This window comes from Balaenoptera musculus, chromosome 14, assembly GCF_009873245.2.
Source record: "Balaenoptera musculus isolate JJ_BM4_2016_0621 chromosome 14, mBalMus1.pri.v3, whole genome shotgun sequence".
Lineage (NCBI taxonomy): Eukaryota > Metazoa > Chordata > Mammalia > Artiodactyla > Balaenopteridae > Balaenoptera > Balaenoptera musculus.
Genome location: NC_045798.1, coordinates 6,627,419 through 6,649,582, shown reverse-complemented (window position 1 = coordinate 6,649,582; position 22,164 = coordinate 6,627,419). Strand labels below are relative to the sequence as shown.

The 22,164-nt window shown below is 43.9% G+C and overlaps 1 protein-coding gene across 1 annotated transcript in view; it reads left to right on the top strand.

Annotated features, from left to right (window-relative positions):
* Window positions 1-22,164, top strand: part of DNAH10 (dynein axonemal heavy chain 10) — a 148,041-nt gene that overhangs the window by 14,613 nt on the left and 111,264 nt on the right. Inside the window, exons 6-16 of the mRNA XM_036874706.1 lie at window positions 2,501-2,717; window positions 4,287-4,444; window positions 5,167-5,397; window positions 9,034-9,224; window positions 10,345-10,543; window positions 13,956-14,150; window positions 16,692-16,862; window positions 18,340-18,516; window positions 19,331-19,456; window positions 20,353-20,525; window positions 21,121-21,272. Of these exons, the coding sequence (XP_036730601.1) occupies window positions 2,501-2,717; window positions 4,287-4,444; window positions 5,167-5,397; window positions 9,034-9,224; window positions 10,345-10,543; window positions 13,956-14,150; window positions 16,692-16,862; window positions 18,340-18,516; window positions 19,331-19,456; window positions 20,353-20,525; window positions 21,121-21,272 (1,990 nt within the window). The remainder of the gene's footprint in view (window positions 1-2,500; window positions 2,718-4,286; window positions 4,445-5,166; window positions 5,398-9,033; window positions 9,225-10,344; window positions 10,544-13,955; window positions 14,151-16,691; window positions 16,863-18,339; window positions 18,517-19,330; window positions 19,457-20,352; window positions 20,526-21,120; window positions 21,273-22,164) is intronic.

Sequence of the window (22,164 nt, the reverse complement as noted above, 5' to 3'; positions counted from 1 at the left end):
GCCATGGAAACGTCCAGGTGGTGGATGATGGTTGTTTAGGCTCCGGAGTTCAGTCAGGGGAGGGAGCGGGAAGCAGACAGCATCCAGAATGTGTTGGACACGGAGCCAACAGGACTCGCTGATGACTTGGATATGGAGGTTTAGGAAAAGAGCATCCAGAATCATTCCTAGGATTTGGGTTTGAACAAGCAGGGAGATTTTGGAGTCATTACTGAGATGGGGGGGTGGGGTGGAGGGATCTGGAGAAAAAACCCAGAACTCTATTTTGCACATGTTAAGCTTGAGATGCCTCCTAGACATCCAAGTTGAGGTGTGAAGCAGGATGTGTAAGTCTGGAGCTCAGGGGAGAACTCAAGGGGTTCTTCCAGAAATATTTATTGAGCATTTACTGTATTCTATAGCAGTAATCAACATAGTCAAGGTCTGTGCCTCACAGACCTTACATCCTAGTCAGGAAGATTTACGTTAAACAAGATCAGTGAGAAAATATACAGTATGTTAGATAGTGACAGGAGTTCAGGAGAAAGATGAACCTGGGAAGGGGGTTAGGAAATGTTGGCAGGTGGTAAAAGTAGGGCTTTTGAAATTTTGGATGGGGTGGCCAGGAAGACCTCAATGTTGTCTTTTGCTGGGACTATTGTAGTTGGCTTCTGATAGATTTCCCAGCTTCTACTTTTGCCCCTACACTATATTCTCCACATGCCCACCAGAGAGATCCTTTACAAAACGGGAGCCACTGACATGGAGTCAAGCCAAGGGACTGGATGAAACAACCAAGGGAGAGAATATAGACGGAGGAGAATGAGATGAGAGGGAAACTAGAGGGCAGGATGATAGGGGGCCAATTTATTATTTTTGAAAATTGGGCAAGTAAAGGGAAGGCTCTAACCATTTATTCTGCCTTGTTTATATGAACTGGATAATCAAATAGATAAGTGTCTCTTTATAAAAGCATTTCAGCCATTAAAAAAAGAAAGTTTAGAATGAGACTATTTCAGTAGTGCAGCTCTCAGTGTGTTGAAGGATCTAGGTATTGAACATCAATGGATGCTAAAATAAAAGAAAAAAAGAAAGAGAGAGGACTTCCTTGGTGGTCCAGTGGTTAGGACTCTGCACGTCCACTGCAGGGGGCACAGGTTCGATCCCTGGTTGGGGAACTAAGATCCTGCATGCCTCATTGGGTGGCCAAAAAACCCCCCAAAACCAAAAAAACAACCCCCTGCAAAAGAGAGAAAAACCAAACATTATTTGTCTCCTGATAGAAGAAACACCAATAGTCTTGGCAAAGGGATTCTGAGCCAGTCTCTGGACCCAGCTGCCAATTTGCAGGAAAAGACAAGAGGAGCTTGTAGAGTTCCACCATGAGAGTGCAGTCAGCAAAATCCAGGCTGGGAAACTCAAAACATTCTGGATTCTTCAATAAATTGCAAGTACATGTAGATTAAAAGAGTCTTAAAAGACGTATCAAATTTTAAGAAAAATGGGCAAAACTAAAAATCAAAACCCAACCCAATCAACCAACCCACCAAACAAACAAAGAAGCCAACCAACCTGTGGGCATTTGTACATCACTTTCTATGTGGGGGTAAGTTATGTAATTGTATTCAAGTGATTTCATAAATTCATGCTTCCGTCAACTCAATTTCCCAAAGACCACGTGCTCAGTATCTTCTTTATTTTAACCTTCACACAAACTTGGAGCTTAGCTGATGGGTTAACACACAGTTCTCGCTTCCCTGTGCCGTAGTTTCTAACTCAGCTGCCCTGTGGCTGGCGGCAGCTAAAGAAATACAGTATTATCTTCTGGGTAGTCACCTCAGGCTTGGTTCAAACTCCTTACCCTTGGGCCATTCTCAGTCAAATATAATTTCTCTTTCTTTAGATCTGTGCTCTGGGCTGGAGTAGTTCACCATGTCACTGTGTTGTTACTTTCTATTATAGTGTATTCAAAGCCAGAGGCAACTTGAGTGCATGAATTATTGAACATGACGTGTGATTTGCTTCTTTTTTAAAAAATTTTTATTAGAGTATAGTTGATTTACAATGTTGCGTTAGTCTGCTTTACAGCAAAGTGACTCGGTTATACATATACTTGTATCCACTCTTTTAGATTTTTTTCTCATATAGGTCATTACAGAGAATTGAGAAGAGTTCCCTGTGCTATACAGTAGGTCCTTATTATCTATTTTATATAGAGTAGTGTGTATATGTCAATCCCAATCTCCCAATTTATCCCTCCTCCCTCTGCTTTCTCCCCTGGTAACCATAAATTTGTTTTCTACATCGATGACTCTATTTCTATTTTGTAAATAAGTTCATTTGTACTCAGCCATAAAAAAGAACGAAATAATGCCATTTGCAGCAACATGGATGGACCGAGGAATTGTCATACTGAGTGAAGTAAGTCAGACAGAGAAAGACAAATACCATATGATATTGCTTATATGTGGAATCTAAAAAAATGATACAAATGATTTGATTCTTAAACTTGGCTTTTCAGGTTTTCTTGCCAGCCTTGTCCTTCAGTCAGCACAAGGATGCGAGCCTGGGATTCACATCTGGAGAAGTCTTGGACTCTTTTGAGTATGACATAGACCTACCTAGCATGCCCAGGGAAGCAATAGAATATCACAGCATTCAATTAATACGGGATGAATTTTTAATGAACATACAGAAATTTGCAAGTAATATTCAAAGAACAATGCAGCAACTTGAAGGTAAGGCTTTATTTTTCTCCTCCTTAGTTAAGCAGAATGCGTTTACTTTAAGAAGAATTTAAGAGTTCAGGAGGTTTTTTTTTTGTTTTAATTTATGATCACTCTTGTTTACCTGCTCGTGATATGAAAGACACCAAGCTGGACATTGTAAGAAACACAAAGAGGAATGAAGAATGACGAATCCTTGTCCTCAAGGATCTTATAATCCGGTGCCCAAAGAACTATGGCAGAATAAGGAGCTTGAGAGAGATATTAGGGTCTTTAGGGCTTGGAAGAGTGAGACCATATTGGAGAAGTGGTGGGGGAATCAAAGAGGACTTCCTGAAGGAGGCAGCATTTGACCTCATCTGAAAAGATGAGCAAGGCGTTGGTATGTGGAGTTGGGAAGCAAGGGCATTTCGGGCAGGGAGAATGATGGACCTTTGGCGGTTCTCTTGCCATTCATTTTGCTAAGTACTCTATGAGATTCAGTTTGCTAAGCATTCTGTATTTTCAGTCTGAAGACCTAGCTTTTCAGTATGAAAAATTCTCTTGATAATTTCCTCCACTATTTGTCTCTGTTTTCTCTTGTTAATATTCCTGTTGGATATGTGCTGTTGATTCTGTTTCCTGTCTTTTCACTTGCATTTTCCATCTCTTTGTCTGTGTACTCTACTTTCCTGAAGAGTTCCTCAACTTTTACCTTCACAACTTTTGATTAGACTTTTCACATCAGCTATCATCTTTTTAATTTTTAAGACCTCTTATTTTGTGATTGTACCTTTTCCATAGCATTCTGTTCTTGTTTGATGGATGCCATGTTGGCTCAAATCTCTGAGACTAATAGTTGGGATTAAAACATTTTTTTTGTCTGTTCTTTACATTGTCTCAATTTCCTCTGAAGTCATTGTTTCTGATTTATTCTTGGACTGTCTGTTTCATGCTGGAGGCTTTCTCGAATATCTGTTGAGCTCTGGTTGTTTGTTCAATTTTTAATTTAATTTAATTTTATTTTATTTGGCCGCATTGGGTCTTAGTTGCGACATGTGGGATCTCCATCGCGGCACACAGGATCTTTCGTTGTGGCGTGTGGGCTTTCTAGTTGTGGTACACAGGCTCCAGAGCATGCGGGCTCAGTAGTTGCGGGCTCTAGTTGTGGCGCACGGGCTGTATAGGGTGCAGGCTCAGTAGTTGCGGTGCGTGGGCTTAGTTGCCCCATGGCATGTGGGATCTTAGTTCCCCGACCAGGGATCAAACCTGCGTCGGAAGGTGGATTCTTACCCACTGGGCCACCAGGGAAGTCCCTGTTTGTTCAATTTTTAAATTGACATCACTTAGGTTGTAAACTCAGGACCGTCTTAAATAGCTAAATCATTTTGATTGCGCTTAACACTGAGCAATGATCTAATTATCTAAAGTGTTTTAGTTACATTCTAATGAAAGAAAATGAGATATACAAATATTAGGACAGGGAAGTACCAGGCCATATACTGATGTCTGGAGAGAAGAGCCAGCTGATTAACTTGAACATCATTGTCTGTAATCATTTCCCCCAAACTAGTGGCTGACTGACCATTTTTATTCTACTAGGTGAGATCAAGTTAGAAATGCCAAGCATCAGTGTAGAGGGAGAGGTGTCTGACCTGGCAGCTGACCCAGAAACCGTGGAAATTTTGGAGCAATGCGTGATAAACTGGTTGAATCAGATATCAGTAGCTCTTGAGGGCCAGATGAAAAAGACGCCTCAGGTAATGTGTGCGATGCTTTTGAAGATCCCTGATCTAGTTCATGCTTGCTGTCCCGAGAAAGAGCCAGGAATCTGGGGATCTGAGCGATCTAGCCTCTTTTCTTACTGTTTTGTGACCTCCTTAAAAATATCAAAGTGAACATACCCTAGATGTCATTCTTGGGCTTTCTGAGGTTAGTGTGCTAATAGATGACTGTTATTGATAAAGATAATACTGTGTGTGGGTCAGGATGTTTGGGCTAAAAATTAAAAAAAACAAACCAACCAGGAAACCCAACTCAGCTGGCTTAAATAAGACAGAGGATTTGTTGGCTCACATAACTGAGAAGTCTAGAGGCAGTGCTGGATTCAGGTATGGTTTGATCAAGACTCCGGCACTCTAGCTGTGTTGCTCTGTTAATTTCTTGGTTCCAAACTCCTCTCTGAAGGGGCTTCCTCCTCAGGCTGGTTTCCTTCATGGTGGCAACCGGTAATAGTTTCTGACCCCACATCCACATACCACCTTGTCCAGAGAAAGATGGAGCGTCTACTATTCCCGACTGGAGTCCTGAGATTCACTCTGATTGGATCATCCTAGGTCAAGTGCCCGCCCCCGAAGTCCTTGTATGGATTAGCCCCTAACTAGAGCGTTTGGGAGGAGAGGCATGGATGCTGGAGGAACAGCCACAAGTGTGGACTCCCCGCTAATGATGATGCTGTTTGTGTGCTCCTGTCATCTCTCAGGGGAATGGTCCTCTGGCCGAAATTGAATTCTGGCGAGAAAGAAATGCCACGCTAAGTGCACTCCATGAACAAACAAAGCTTCCAGTAGTCAGAAAAGTCTTGGATGTGATCAAGGAATCAGATTCTATGCTTGTGGCCAACCTGCAGCCCGTCTTAACTGAATTGTTCAAGTTCCACATGGAGGCCTCAGACAATGTGCGGTTTCTTTCCACGGTGGAACGTCATTTCAAAGTACGCCGGGTGCACTGCACTTTGGAAAGTCAGCTCTGTAAACTAGATTTCATTTCCTTTTGTTTGTTCAGCATTTTTAAAAAAATTTATTTTATTTTATTTATTTATTTTTGGTTGCATTGGGTCTTTGTTGCTGCACGCGGGCTTTCTCTAGTTGTGGCGAGAGGGGGCTACTCTTCATCGCGGTGCGTGGGCTTCTCACTGTGGTGGTTTCTCTTGTTGCAGAGCATGGGCTCTAGGCACGCCGGCTCAGTAGTTGTGGCACGCGGGCTCTAGAGCACGGGCTCAGTAGTTGTGGCTCACGGGCCTAGTTGCTCCGCAGCATGTGGGATCTTCCCGGACCAGGGCTCAAACCCGTGTCCCCTGCATTGGCAGGCAGACTCTTAACCACTGCACCACCAGGGAAGTCCGTTTGTTCAGCATTTAAAAAATTGTAGTAAAATATATATAACGTGATATTTATTATTCAACTACTTGTAAGAGTTCAGTAGCATTAAATACCTAACCATTGCTGGGTACCCCTCATCACTATCTATGTGCAGAACTTTTTCACCATCCCCAGCATAAACTCAGCATCCCTTTAAACGACTCCGACTTCTGCCAGCCCTTGGTAACCTCTTTTCTAATTTCTGTCTCTCTGAATTTGCCTATTCTAGGTATTTCATAGAAATGGAATCATACCATCTTTGCCCTTCTGTGTCTGGTTTATTTCACTCAGCATAATGTTTTCAAGATTCATCCATGCTGTAGTTATATGTCAGAATCCCATTGCTTTTTAGGGCTCAATAACATTCCATTGTATGTATACACCACATTTTGTTTATCCATTCTTCTGTTGATGGACATTTGGGTTATTTCCACCTTTTGGCTATTGTGAATAATGCTGCTATGAATATGGGTGTACAGATATTTGTTTGAGTCTGTGCTTTCAATTTGTTTGGGCATATACCCAAGAGTAGAATTGCTGGGACATCTGATAATTCTGTGTTTAACTGTCTGATAATTCTATGTTTAACCGTCTATGAAGATTCTATGTTTAACTCTTTTCCTCAGTGACTGCACCATTTTACATTCCCACCAGCAGTGCACAAGTGTAATTTCCTTTTTCGGGATTCCCCTCCCCTCTGATTTATCATGCACAGTACCGTATTCCAAGGCCAGGAGTCATTACTCTTGTCCAAGTAGTGAGACCAGTAAGAGTCCTGTTTGTGTTGCTGAGAGGTTGATATGTGTGTGGTGAAGCGCTGTAGAGGTATAGGCCCAGGTCCCGAGTATCCCACATCTGCATATGTGACCTCTCTGAGCCTGTTTCTTTCTCTGGAAAACTGGGATCATGAGAGAACCTACCTCAAATGGATGCTGGAAGGTTCAAATGAACTTATGACTGCAAAGCACTTAGCACGTCAAGAGTAGTATCGGGGAAGCAACTGTCCAACAACTGTATTAGTGGTCCACGGATAAGGATCTATATGGTCCTGTATAAGTGGTACAACAGGTTATCAAATCTGAGGGCTTGAGGTCCAAGTGGAATCTGCCATGGAGTTGATGTTAGTGGCAACATCATTTCCTTCTCTGAGATTTATTTATCATCTCTGCAAAATGAGTGGCTTGCAAAGATCAGTGAGAGTCAAGCTTACATCACTCATGCATCACTTTTGTAATTTTTGCCATCCTTTTGTGCATCTGAAACTTACTTTTCTGTAAGTTGACTTTTTAAAAATATTTATTTTATTTATTTACTTATTTTGGCTGTGCCAGGTCTTAGTTGTGGCGTGAGAACTCTTAGTTGTGGCATGTGGGATCTAGTTCCCCGACCAGGGATCGAACCCGGGCCCCCTGCATTGGGAGCATGGACTCTCACCCACTGGACCACCAGGGAAGTTCCTCTTTAAGTTGACTTTAAATTTGTACGTGTGTGTGTGTGTGTGTGTGTGTGTGTGTGTGTGTGTAATTTAGCCTCAAACAATCATACCTGTGCAGTCATGGGTTTGATATACCTGTCATTTCTAATACGCAGTAAAGTAAGTATATATATATATATTTATTTATTTAAAAAATTTTTTCTTGTGTCATTTGACTTTTGATATGGTTTGTGGTATTCTAAAAATTTTTTTTAAAAATTAATAATTTTATTTTTGGCTGCATTGGGTCTTCTCTAGTTGCGGTGAGCGGGGGCTACTCTTTGCTGCAGTGCACAGGCCTCTCATTGCGGTGGCTTCTCTTGTTGTGGAGCACGGGCTCTAGGCGTGCAGGCTTCAGTAGTTGTGGCATGCAGGCTCAGTAGTTGTGGCTCACAGGCTCTAGAGCGCAAGCTCAGTAGTTGTGGCGTGCGGGCTTAGTTGCTCCTTGGCATGTGGGATCTTCCCAGACCAGGGATTGAACCCGTGTCCCCTGCATTGGCAGGCGGATTCCTAACCACTGCGCCACCAGGGAAGTCCCTATATTTTTTAAAAGTTTTGAGTGCTGTCAAAATCATGTCCCTTCCTGCTGGGGGACACATACCCTGGGAAACACTGGCACCTCTAGGTCACCTCTAGAAGACCAACTTTGATTCATTCAGTGGCACTCTTGCCACTAAATATAGTATAATTATATATGTATATAATATATATACACACACCACACTTCATATACACGTCTGCAAATTGCTTTATTAACTTTAATTGTAAATCTTATCTTTCCATGTCAGCACCTACAGACCTATTTCAAACTTCTTTTGTTTGTTAAACATTTTCTCCCATAATGAGGACTTTTCTAAAATTAACAAGAATGTCCTACACTGTTGGTGGGAATGTAAGTTGGTGCAACCATTGTGGAAAACAGTATGGAGGTTCCTCAGAAAACTAAAAATAGAGCTACCATATGGTCCAGCAATCCCACTCCTGGGCATATATCCAGACAAAACTATAATTCAAAAAGATACATGCACCCCTATGTTCATAGCAGCACTATTCACAACAGCCAAGACATGGAAACAACCAAAGTGTCCATCGACAGATGAATGGCTAAAGAAGATGTGGTACATATACACAATGGAGTCCTACTCAGCCATAAAAAGGAATGAAATAATGCCGTTTGCAGCAACAAGGATGCAACTAGAGATTATCAAACTAAGTGAAGTAAATCAGAAAGAGAAACACAAATGCCACATGATATCACTTATATGTGGAATCTAAAATATGACACAAATGAACTTATCTATGAAACAGAAACAAAATCAGGGACATAGAGAACAGACTGGTGGTTGCCAAGGGGGAGAGGGTAAGAGTGGGAGTTTGGGATTAGCAGATGCAAACTGTATATATACAGAATGGATAAACAACAAGGTCCTACTGTATAGCACAGGGAACGATATTCAATATCCTGTGATAAACCAGAATGGAAAAGAATATGAAAAAGAATGCAAAAAAAATTTTTTTAAGTTGAGAGACCTTAAACAGATGCCCATTTTTCCTGAAAGTACTAAAATCCAGAAATACATTTACATTTAATTAAAATACCTTTTAAATACAAAAAAAAAAAGAAAGAAAAAAGAAGAGGGACATTTCCTGCACACTTCTTGCTTTCTTACACTGTTGGCGCCAAGGCGAAGGTGGCTTGCTTTGCTCTCTCTTTTACATGTGCCTCTCCGGTTAGAACGTAACGCATGGATCCAGCTTTCACGTTGTCTTGGAAACAATCCCCTCCATGATGAGTGCCCTGAGGATGGTGTGGATCATCTCCCGACACTACAATAAAGACGAGAGGATGATTCCGCTCCTGGAGCGCGTCGCCTGGGAAATCGCGGAGAGAGTCTGCAAAGTGGTGAATCTTCGGACTTTGTTCAGGTAAGAAGTAAAGGCACTGTGTTTTTCTTGAGATCTTAAACAGCTTTAGCGAAACATAATTCACACGCCGTACAAGTCACCTGTTTAAAAAGTACAATTTAATGCTTTTAGTGTATTCACAGAGATGTGCATCCATGGCCATCAATGATTTTAGAATATTTTCTTCATCCCAGAAAGAAATCTTTTCCCTTTAGCTTCACTCCCACCCTCCCCAACCCCGCAGCCCTGGGCAACCACTGATCTACTCTCTGTCTCTGTGGATTCGCCTCTTCTGAACATTCATGCACGTGGAATCATACAACACGGGGTCTTTTATGACTGGCTCCTCCCACTCAGCATCATGTTTTCAAGGTTCATTCATGGTGTAGTTTGCATCGGTGTTTCATTCCTTTTTCTGGCCAAATAATACTCCACGGTGTGGATTACTCAGGACCGTCTTCCTTGGTTATCCTTGGAGAGACCGAGGTGGATCGTCCAAGGGAACCTCACTCCTGGACCCCAGTACCCCTCAGCTGGAACAGCCTCTGAGGATCAAATGTGGAAGGAGACACAGATCATTTTTTTACTTTCTCTTTTCTTCTGGCCAGGCTGCTCGACATGCAGGATCTTAGTTCCCCAACCAGCGAACGAACCCGTGCCCCCTACAGTGGAAGCATGGAGTCCTAACCACTGGACTGCCAGGGAATTCCCTGTTTTTTTTTTAACTCTCTTAAAAAACAATCTATGTAAGTGAAATAGGTACCAAAATCTCAGCATTATCATTTTACTCCGCTCTTGCTTCTGGCTTAGGACCCAAGGCCACCTGCTCCCCTTCCAGCTCAAACAGAAAGCTTACCAGGCTTTGCACATTGCAGATTGGGGGCAGCTGCATCAAAGGTCAGCCTGGGCCGCGGCTTGGAATCCTGCCTGCACCCCCGCCAATCACATCCCTGCCGGTTTCATCAGAACAGCAGCTCGCCCGGGAAGGTTTCTGCACTGAGACCATGACATCAGAGAGGCTCCGCTCCTTGCTTAGAATTGTCCCCTTAGAAGCCTGCTTCCCCCGGGGAGCGGGGAGCGTGGCTCAGATCCCCTACGGCTCAGACCCTCCTGCCCATCACAGCATCTCTTTGCTTCCCAGAGAAAACCGAGCGAGCGCGCAACACAAAACCTTGGAGGCCAGGAACACCCTCAACACGTGGAAAAAGGCCTATTTCGACATCCGGGCCAAGATCGAGGCTTCAGGGAGAGAGGCTCGGTGGGAGTTTGATCGGAAACGGCTGTTCGAGAGAACGGATTACATGGCCACCGTCTGCCAGGATCTCTACGACGTCCTGCAGGTGAGCGGGGGGCTGGGGGGCGTTCTCTTCAATGCATGCAAAGGTGGTTAGAGCTGGGATTTGCCCGATGGAAGGCAGTTTGGCTTTTGACAGTGGGTCTCTCCGTATCAGGTGGGAGGCAGAGAGGGTCTGGCCGGGAGAAAAGTCTGCAGAGCAGACAGAATGTACCGGAATGTCCCAGAGCACACCTGACCTTTGCAGCTCTCCCTTGAGTTTTGTGACAGCCCTCCTTCTCCCCTTGCTTTTGGTTTCCTTTCCTTTTCTTTTCTGGCTGCACTGCGAGGCTTGCGGGGTCTTAGTTCCCCAACAAGGGATTGAATCATGGGCCCACAGCAGTGAAAGTGCCGAGTCCTAACCACTGGACTGCCAGGGAATTCCCTTGGTTTTCTTTATCTTTTAATTTAAAAAAAATTGAAATATAGTTGATGTACAATGTTGTATAAGTTACAGGTGTACAGTATAGTGATTCACAGTTTTTTGTTTTTTGTTTTTTAATTTATTTATTTATTTTTGACTGTGTTGGGTCTTTGTTTCTGTGCGAGGGCTTTCTCTAGTTGTGGCGAGCGGGGGCCACTCTCCGTCGCGGTGTGCGGGCCTCTCACTATTGCGGCCTCTCTTGTTGCGGAGCACAGGCTCCAGACGCGCAGGCTCAGTAGTTGTGGCGCACGGGCTTAGTTGCTCTGTGGCATGTGGGATCTTCCTGGACTAGGGCTCGAACCCGTGTCCCCTGCATTAGCAGGCAGATTCTCAACCACTGCGCCACCAGGGAAGCCCTGATTCACAGTTTTTAAAGGTTATACTCCATTTATAATTATGAAATATTGGCTATATTCCCCATGTTGTACAATATATCCTTGTAGCTTATTTTAAACCTAACAGTTTGTACCTCTGACTCCCCACCTCTATATTGCCCCTCCCCACCTCTAGTAACAGCTAGTTTGTTCTCTGTGAGTCTGTTTCTTTTTTGTAATATAGTCACTAGTTTGCTGTATTTTTTAGGTTCCACATGTAAATGATTATCATGTAGTATTTGTCTTTCTCTATCTGATTTCATTTAGCAGAATACCCTCCAAATCCATCCATGTGGCTGCAAATGGCAAAATTTCATTCTTTTTTAGGGCTGAGTAGTATTCCATTGTATATATATGTACCACATCTTCTTCATCCATTCCTCTGTCGATGGACATTTAGGTTGCTTCCATGTCTTGGTTTTCTTTTGACTCTGGCCACGCCTTCTCAGTGTCTTTTGCAAAATCTTCCCCCTCTGTCTTTCCATTAAATGTTGGAATTCCTCAAAGGCGGTCTGAGACCTTCTCTCCCCTGAAGCCGCGTCATCCCTGCCATCGCCACAGTGACTACCCATCTATCTGCCGGTGCTTCCTGTTTATCTGAGCCCACTCTCTTTTCAATGAATGTACGCAAGGCTTAGTGGCTGATGGGTTGAATTAGCCAGCCCTTGTCTCATGAAGGTCCGTCCATTCATTTATTCTCTAAATATTTATCAAGCACTCACAACGTGCCAGGCACTTGTCCTTGCTGCTAGAGAAATGATGATGAGCAAAGACCAGGGCCGGCTGTGTGACCTCAGTGCCCAGTGCAAACAGAAATATTGACTCCTTATTCAATAAGCAGGAAAAAAATGCTGTTAAAAGTCTTAAAATATAAAACCTTTTCCTTGTGACATGTCTCGCCTTGGCATGGCCTTGTTTGTTGGTTTGTTACAACTGTAACAAAGTAAAGAAAGTAAAAGAAAATTAAACATTTAAATTATTTGCATGAACTTTACGGTTCTTCTTTATATTGTGCAGTGTCAGCTTAACATGCAAAGAGAAGGGCATTTGTCTGGTGTGTGGAATCACTGTAGTGACACAGTTTGTATTTTGCAGCTCTTTTTTTAAAAATAAATTTATTTATTTATTTCTGTTTGGCTGTGTTGTGTCTTCGTTGTGGTGCATGGGCTCCTCATTGCGGTGGCTTCTCCTGTTGCGGAGCACGGGCTCCAGGCACAGCGGCTTCAGTAGTTGTGGCTCAAGGGCTCTAGAGCGCAGGCTCAGTAGTTGTGGCGCATGGGCTTAGTTGCTCCACGGCATGTGGGATCTTCCCGGACAAGGGCTCGAACACATTGGCAGGCGGATTCTTAACCACTGCGCCACCAGGGAAGTCCCTATTTCGCAGCTCTTAAGTGCAGATGTAAACGCTTCACCTGACTAACTCGGCTGGTTTCATTTCACTTCTTGATGTGTGCAGTTCTACCAGCGTTCCCTGCTTCAGCTCACTGATGGGGAAGGAAGGCTGAGAGGAAAAGGAGTTGTGGGTTTTCCTATCTCCATCATTCCTTCTGTGTCGTCATTTTCAGTGTGAATAGTTGGCCGATATGGTGAAGTACAGGGGTGAGAAGCAATATGGTAGGTAGGGTTCCTTGGCCGGCTATGTTTCTTAGCCTTTTTTTCTGCGTTGGAAGCGAGCTCTGTTCTGCAAGGAGAAGGTGGCCTCTCTGAGCTGTTGGTGTTCTCCTTTACTCACTGTAGCTGCCACACGCTGACCGGTACTGGCACTGAGTCTCCCTGAGCTCTCGTGCATCGTGGCTCCACCGGGATTCTCTGCTCATGGGACCTCACACGCTGCGTGTCAGTGGGGTGTTGTGAACAGCACACACGCAGATTTCGCTTATTGCCTCTGCTCACACGTGTGCCCGATTGTCCCCCGAGACTTCATTTACAAAACACAAGTTCAGAGATAAAATGATTGAGAATTTCAAGATGGTAATAGCAGAGCCTTAAACCCAGCACGGGACCCTCTGGAGCCTGGGGCCCTGTGCGCCTGCCCGGGTCCCACACCTGTGAAGCAAGTCCCGTCTGTACATAGCCTATGGCTCATGGAGCTTACAGTCCAGTAGAAGAGACACATGGTAGACAATAATCGCACAGATGCATAGCTACAGCTGAGGTGAGTGCTAGGAGAGAAGACTAGAGGGGGCTGTGGAAGTGTGCACAGGGGCCTGGCCTGTTCTAAAGGGTCGGACTTGATGAAGGCATATTTAATAATGAGTAGTAGGTACCTGGCATTTCACACTGCAGGTGCAAAGGCCCTGAGACAGAAAGGGACGTGGGACTGAAAGAGGCCTGGGGTGGCTGCGAGGTGGCAGGGGGAGAGCAGTATGGGAGCACATGGAAGGAGTAGGTAGGGGCCTGAGCATGCAGACTTGTAAGCTGTGTCAGGGCATCTGGAACGGGTCCTTCGTGCAGTGGGCATAGTACCAAAGGGATTAGGCTTTGGTGCTCCAAAGGGAGGAGGTTACCTGTGTGACCAGATTCTTGCCCGCAGGTAAACCTAGATATGCAACCCGTTGGTCATTAGAGCAATCGTGAGAAAACCAAGTGGTCACCTCCTCGTGTTTTGTTTGATCGGACAGGTCCTGGAGGAATTCTACAACATATTTGGTTCAGAGCTAAAAGCAGTGACTGGGGATCCCAAGCGCATCGACGATGTGCTGTGCCGGGTGGACAGCCTGGTCACCCCGATGGAAAGCCTGACCTTTGACCCCTTCAGCATCAAGTGCTCCCAGTACTGGAAATACGTGATGGACGACTTCAAGATCGAAGTCCTGGCAAGTAACACATCCTTCGATTCGATTTTGGAAGTGGATACCATGTTTTCTCCATGTTAAATCTGTTGGGTTATTTAGTTATGTTTAGGGTTTTTGTTTTTTTTTTTAAATCATAAAAAGGGATACCTGCTTTTTGGTGAAAAATGGAAACAATGCAGAAGAGCATAAGGTAACAACGAACATTTCTCAGTGTCCTGCGTCCCCACCCCTACTCCCCAGGTGGAATACGTTTGAAGCGAGCTAGACACCCTAGAATGGCTACCAAGGTGGGTTGGAACTGGAGAGGATGTAGAGCGGCCGGGGTGAAGAATGGGACTTAATTTAGTAAGCAGTAGGGAGCCACTGAAGGTTGTTCACCAAGGCAGTGATGTCATCAGACTTATACCGAAGAGGGTTTTTCTGGCTGCAGCGTAGGTGGGTCTGAGCTACGGAAGGAGAGGAGGTGGGGAGGTGGTATAAGAGCTTGTGGCCCTAGGTGTGGGCGAGTCGGGGCCGGTCAGAGAGAATACGACCTCACTGCCTGTGGCCTGGGCAGGATGGCCCACCACGCCCACCTTTCAGCCTCACGTGCGGAGCACCACCAGGAGCGTCCCCGTTTTATGTTTTAAGTAAGTGTTTTGATAACCCCAGAGCATCTTTCATACTGTAACTGAAAGTGGGATCCCCTGCTCACTGCTCAAAAGCCAATAGAGAGGCAAGGCTGGTGGAAAGGAAAGTTTGCTTTATTTTGGCTGCTGGCAGCCAGGGGTGGGGGCGGACTCCTGTCCAAAGGCCGACTCCCCCCGACTGAGGGTCAGTGGGGCAAAGAGCTTTTATAGACGGAGGAGGGGGCTACGTGCAGAAACAGCACAGTCAGCCCTGACAGGCAGCTTTTTAATTTTTTTATATTTTAAAATTTATTTTTATTTTATTTATTTAATTTTATTTTATTTTTGAGTCTTCGTTGCTGCACGCGGGCTTTCTCTCGCTGCGGCGAGTGGGGGCTCCTCTTCGTTGTGGTACGCAGGCTTCTCACTGCAGTGGCTTCGCTTGTTGCGGAGCACAGGCTCAAGTGCATGGGCTTCAGTAGTTGTGGCACACGGGCTTAGTTGCTCCTCGGCATGTGGGATCTTCCCAGACCAGGGATCAAACCCATGTCCCCTGCATTGGCAGGTGGATTCTTAACCACTGCACCACTAGGGAAGTCCCACCATACAACCTTTCTTGTCCAACCCTTCATTTTTCCTGGAGTTAATCATTGCTTTTATTTGCATTTGCTTGGTTAGTTACATATACACTGTTAATTTTTCCAACTGCCTTAACATCTTTTTCACACACCTATCAATAGTGGGTTCCATCTGCTGAGACATATCAGTGCTATTATTTTTCCAGAGACCTTTCTTCCAGAGCTTGCTGTCTTCCTGCTCCAGTCTAGATTATTTGCTCCTCAGACCTGTTGTGAAGCAGTTGCCCTAGGACTTCCTATCTTCTCTCATCTGTGTTGGATCCTACTTTCTAGAGCTCACAGCTTCCTCTTTCCTTGTTTGCTCCTTTGTTTTGCTGGAGCACATTTTTTAGTAGCTTCCTGAGAAAGGTTTCATGGGACATGCATTTTTTTTTGAGTATTTCATGTGTGGATTCTGAAATAGTAGGTATAGAATTCAAGGTAGAAAATAACTTTTCTTCAGAAATTTGAAGATGTTCTTTATTGGTTTCTAGTTTCCAGTGTTATTAGAAGTCTGATGTCGCTCTGATTTAATTTTTCTAGACTTAACCTTCCACTCTGCATAGAGTGGGCTGGGGATGGAGCTATAGAGTACGTGTCCTGAGTGGCCTGGCTGTGTGGGGTGGAGAAGGGGTCCTCTGTTTGCCCCTCCCCTTCCTGGTGCCTGGTGCCCTCGAATGCTCAGCCTCGCAGAGGTTTCCATGGGACAAACAGGTGCCCCCCGCCTCCCCCACCCATTGCCAGCGTTAGGTAGTAATTCCCTGCCTTCTATAAAGTTAGTTACTCTCCTTCCAAAAATTCCTGAACTACCTCCTCTCCCGTTTCTTTGTCTATATGAGTTAATACTTTAAAGATTTCCTTTTCTATCATTTTGAACTAGTGGAGGAGAGAGAGCAGAAAACGAATGCCGCTGGTCCGCCATTTTTTTCTTTTAATATTTATTTATTTAGGTTACGCTGGGTCTTAGTTGTGGCATGGGGGATCTTCACTGCGGCATGCGGACTTCTTAGTTGCGGCATGCATGCTTCTTAGTTGTGGCCTGTGAACCCTTAGTTGCGGCATGCAAACTCCTGGTTGTGGCATGCATGCGGGATCCAGTTCCCCGACCAGGGATCGAACCTGGGCCCCCTGCATTGGGAGCACAGAGTCTCACCCACTGGACCACCAGGAAGTCCCCAGTCTGCCATTTTTAACTGGATCTCAGCTTCCACCAAAGCACAATGGAAATCCTTCTCAAGGCACTGATTTGGTTTTTTGCTCCTTTCTTGCCATTTTGTTATTTTTGCGGGGTAATTACAGGGTCATAAGGGTTTTTTCTGGGCTTTTTTTTTTGGCAGGTTATTGAGAAAGAAGCAAAAAATTTTATTGACGAATCTTTTAAGACACTTCGATCAGCTGAAGCAGCATTTGACATGCTTTTAAAATTTAAGCATATTCGTTCACGGGAGGCCATTAATCGACAAATGATGATGAAATTTAATGATATTCTTGCACAGTACTGTAAAGAGGTATGGCTGCTGTAGCAGTAAAAATACACTTGGCAAAATGTAACAATTGGATCACACCGTTGTCTTTCTCATCTAAGTTCAGAGAAACTGTAATTTTCCCAAAGAAGCTTGTCGTATAACCAAAATGAAGTGGGTTTGTTTATTTGGTGGAGAAATTCAGTAAGAATTTATGAAGTACAATATTGTATGCCTCACATTGTGATGGACCCTGAGTGAGTTAGTCATAACAATCATCACAGTAACGACAGTGTAGTAGTCATAGCTACCCATGTGTGAAGGTCAAGGGTGTGTTCACATACACATTCCTGTTGTAAGGACCCTTGTAATACATTGGACCCACCCAGATAATCCAGGATAGTCTCCTTATTTTAAGGTCAGCCGACTGGCAACCTTAACTCCATCTGCTACCTAATTCCTCTTTGTCAGGAATGGATCAGGACCATTAATGGGGCAGGTATTGTTTTGCCTCTGACACCTAATTACTCACATAAGAGTGTGAAATACTTATTTTAAAATGCAAGCCCAGACCATATGATCCAGCAATCCCATTTTGCGTATATACCCAAAAGAACTGAAAGCAGAGTCTCGAAGAGATATTTGAATATCGATGTTCGTAGCAGCACTATTCACAGCGGCAAAAAGCTGGAAATCACCCAAGGGTCCATTGATAGATGAATGGATAAACAAAATGTGGTCTATCCATACAATGGAATATTATCCAGCTTTAAAAAGGAAGGAAATTCTGCCATATGCTACAGCGTGGATGAACCTTGAGGGCTTTGTGTTAATTGAAATAAGCCAGTCATAAAAAGACAAATACTCTATGATTCTACTTATATGAGGTACCTAGAGCAAAGTCATAGAGACAGAAAGTAGACAGGTTGTTCTACTTTGTTGTTGTAGGGGCTGAGGGAGGGAGAAGTGGGGAGTTACTGTGTTTAATGTGTACCCAGAGTTTCAGTTTTACAAGATGAAAGAAGTTGTGGAGATGGATGCACCACAGCATGAATGTAGTTAATTCCACTGAAATGTACGCTGAGAAATGGTTAGGATGGTAAATTTTATGTCATGCATATTGTACCACAATTTAAAAAATATTACATGATAAATAATTATAAAACCTCAGTGGCACATGCACACACACACACACACACAAACACATACACAATGCAGGCCTGGCCACCAATCATGTCTAGAACAGATTTCAGAATTTCCAATAGGTTGGTCAAATGATCGTACGCAGTCTGTAAGTATAAGGCAGTTTGGATCATTGCATGTTTTAAACCAAACAAAAAAATTCCTACAGAGTATAGGAAAACGTAGTAAATAATAAGTAGTAAAAGCCCTATTCTGTACCTTAGACTAGTTCTTGACGTTCCATGTTCATTTCTTTAAAGATACAAATCTCAAGTTAAATCTTTTCTTGGCTCACAGACTGATGCTTATCACTTACGGAATACGTTTGACTGCTTTGCAGATTGACATCGTTAACAAAATCTTTGTTCAGAACCTTGACAACCCACCGCTGTATAAGAATCACCCGCCCGTAGCAGGTGCAATCTACTGGGAACGGTCCCTGTTCTTCCGGATTAAGCATACCATCCTCAGATTTCAAGAAGTAGAGGGGATCTTGGACAGTGATGGAGGAAGAGAAGTATGTTGCTTCTGCTGGGAATGTCCCCTTTTGTATTTCACGGTTCAATTCTAGATGGGCAGCCTCCCTGGGCGCTGATCCTTCAGTCCAGGCAGCTGCCGGCATGGAGTGGGCTATGTAGAGTTGCCTGCGTGAGAAGCAGCTCAATTTCAAATCCATGTCTGCAATTTAGAAGGTCTTTTCTGCGGTCCCTGGGGACCACATCTCCAGACCTACCTATGACATCTTCCAGGTGGCAGTCACATGACTTCCCCCTGACCTTGATCTTCAGCCTCTCCAGAGGGTGACCAGCAACTTTCTGATAATACTCTCCCTCCCCCACCCATGCATTTTTGTCTGTTATATCACAGGGGGTGGGAAACCTTTTCTTTAACGGTCCAGAGAGTAAGTATTCTAGGCATTTGAGGGTCGGATGGCCCCTGCTGCAACTACTCAACTCTGCCTTTGTAGCAAGAAAGTGACCATCGATACCACGTAAATGAACAGGTGTGTCTGTGTTCCAATAAGACATCACTGTGGACGCTGAAATTTGAATTTCGCATGGTTGTCACGTGTCAGGAAGCACTGTTGTTCTTTTTGAGTTCCTTCATTCTTAGCTTCTGGGCTGCACCAAACCCACAGGCTGAGGTTTGTGAGCCCAGTTAATCAGCCTAGATTTCAAGCCCTACCATGGCAGACAAACCCTCCAACGTTTGTGCAAATCTGCCTGCTTCCTTTTGCAAAATGTGTTAACTGATAATTTTTTTTTAAAAAAAGAGAGGAAAAAAATGTTATTTTCAAGGACAAAATGACCATTGCCTGACTTCTTTGGTAGGTAAAGCAAAAATATCTGGAAGTGGGTAGGACAATGAAAGACTACGAAGATAAAAAGTATGAGCAGTGGAAAGAGACGACAGAACAGGTCCTGCCAACTCTCATGAAGAAGAGTCTGCTCACTAAGGTGTGTCTTTCCAGATCCACGTCCTAGATTCCGGGGCGGCCAAGTAAGGTGATGGTGGCTACTATTTCCTTGAGATGTGATGTGTTGACTCTCATGAAGTTGAGAGGTATTTCCAAAATCAAAGGCACAGAAGGGCAGAGGTTGACCCGGGAGAAGAAGAGAGGCAGAAAGGGAATAGATGGAGGAAGCAAAATGTCACCGTCAGGGAACACGCTGGGGTTAGGCAGCCCTCCTGACTCCTTGGGCAAGTGGCTTAACTCTGAGCTCCAGTGACCCAGTTTGTAAAATGAGTTGGATTAGACGATCAGAAACATGCAAAGTATTAGTTGAACCGTATATGAAACAGCTGACCGTTGATCATTTTTAACCTACAGAAAAATGTCACTTCCCTTGATTCATCCGCATCTTTAGCACAGGGTCTGGCACGTAGCAATTGCTCAGTAAATAAACACTAGCTAGGAGGTTCAAGGGAAGACCTGGGCCTGGCGGTTTTCGGTCTTCGGTACTAAAAGGAGTGAAGAGGCCAGGTAGGGCCTGTCAGGAACTGGACAGCTCGTGTCCTATTCAAAAGGGGCAGCTGCTACCCAGCTTCTGTCTGTTCTTTGCCATTTATCATCAGCTTTTCCAGTTTTTCAAGGGAAACCAGATTTCTGGATTTTTACATTCAGTTGCCCAATTTTCGAACGTGGGCGACTAAATCGAATTCTTTAAAAACTCTGTTCACCAAACAAAATATGAATTCTAGCTAGTTCCGGCCAGCTCCCCAGTCTGTCAGGGCAGCAAGGACCCTCCATTGATCTTTTTCAAATTCACGTTTAACGTGGGTTGCGTTGATCTAATTGCTTCTTGGACCGCCCTTCCAATGATGTTTTATAAAAACACCGTCTCTCCCACAGACTTCTGCTGCTGGTGATGACGCCCCGAACTCTGACAAGGGGGCTGGTTTTGCAATCAACTTTTCACCTGCTCTCAGGGAGATTATTAACGAAGCAAAGTACTTGGAACAGCTGGGGTTCCCTGTCCCCGAATTAGCAAGGAATGTTGCCCTCCAGGAAGACAAATTTCTTAGGTAAAATGATTCTTCTCTTAAATCAACAGTAAACATTTTTTGTCTTGGGACCCCTTTGCACTCTTCAAAATTATTGAAAACACGCCCCCTACCCATGCCAAAGCTTTCATTTTTGTGGATTTTATAACTGCCAATATTTGCCACATTAGAAATAAAAACTAAAATGTTTAAAATATGTGTTTATTCATTCATCTAAAAATAACAACGATAAATCTATTTCATGTTAACCTAATAACATTTTCACTTTTTCATTTTCTAAATTAATTTTTACTGGGGTATAGTTGATTTACAATGTTGTGTTAGTTTCAGGTGTACAGCAAAGTGAATCAGTTCCACATATACATATATCCACTCTTCTTTAGATTCTTTTCCCATGTAGGTCATTACAGAGTATTGAGTAGAGTTCCCTGTAAGTAACATTTTTAAATAAAAAGTAACCAATATTTTCCAAAAAAGAAAGTTAGTGGGAAGAGTGGCATTCTTTAAAATTTTTAGTCTGGTTAATGGTCTTTTGTATCCTATCTGTAAGGTTATTAATCTTTTTATGAGCTCCATTGTATTTTTCTCACGTCAGTGACTTTCCTGTAATGTGCAGGTACACGGATGGGATACAACGTATGTTGGATCATTATCACATGCTCATTGGAACGTTAAATGAGGCAGAGGCTCTCCTCCTTGACGACCATTCCCAGGAGTTAGTAAGAGTGTTTAGGTCTGGATATAAGAGGTTAAACTGGAACTCACTAGGTAATATAATTCATCTATCTATTGCCTTTTAGACTTTGGGATGTAAAAAATCATTCTTTTAGATTGTCTTAGTTGAATTATAATTTTTCTATGTATGTAGATGGGTTAACAAATACGTTTTCAGCATCAGTAAAGTACACTTTGTGGAACATGGAATCCATCTCAAGGCTTTAGTTGGGGGTGAAGGTGAGGTGGACAGGGTGCCGTTTTGACATTCGACTGACCCAAAGCTTTCTCCTCCAAAAATAAAGTGACTTTTACTTTTTTCCCCTAAAACTGAAATTTTTTTTTTTAAATAAATTTATTTATTTTTGGCTGCGTTGGGTCTTCGTTGCTGCACGCAGGCGTTCTCTAGTTGCGGCGAGTGGGGGCTACTCTTTGCTGCGGTGCGCGGGCTTCTCATTGCAGTGGCTTCTCTTGTTGCGGAGCACGGGCTCTAGGCGCCCGGGCTTCAGTAGTTGTGGCACATGGGCTCAGTAGTTGTGGTTTGCCGGCTCTAGGGCACAGGCTCAGCAGTTGTGGCGCACGGGCTTAGTTGCTCCGCAACATGTGGGATCTTCCCGGACCAGGGCTCGAACCCGTGTCCCTTGCATTGGCAGGTGGATTCTTAACCACTGCGCCACCAGGGAAGCCCTAAAACTGAAATTTTAATTTCCAGATAATTACAGAGTCACACGCAGTTGCAAGAATTAATACAGACAGATCCTGGGTACCCTTTGCTTGGTTTTCCCCCAGTGGCAACTTCTGCAAAACTGTAATGCAAACCACAGCCCAGATCTTTACATCGATATAGTCAAGACACAGAACATTTCCACACCACAGTGATTCCTCATGTCGCCCTTTTAAAGTCACACCCACTTCCCTCCTACCCCCATCCTCTACTGAACCCCTG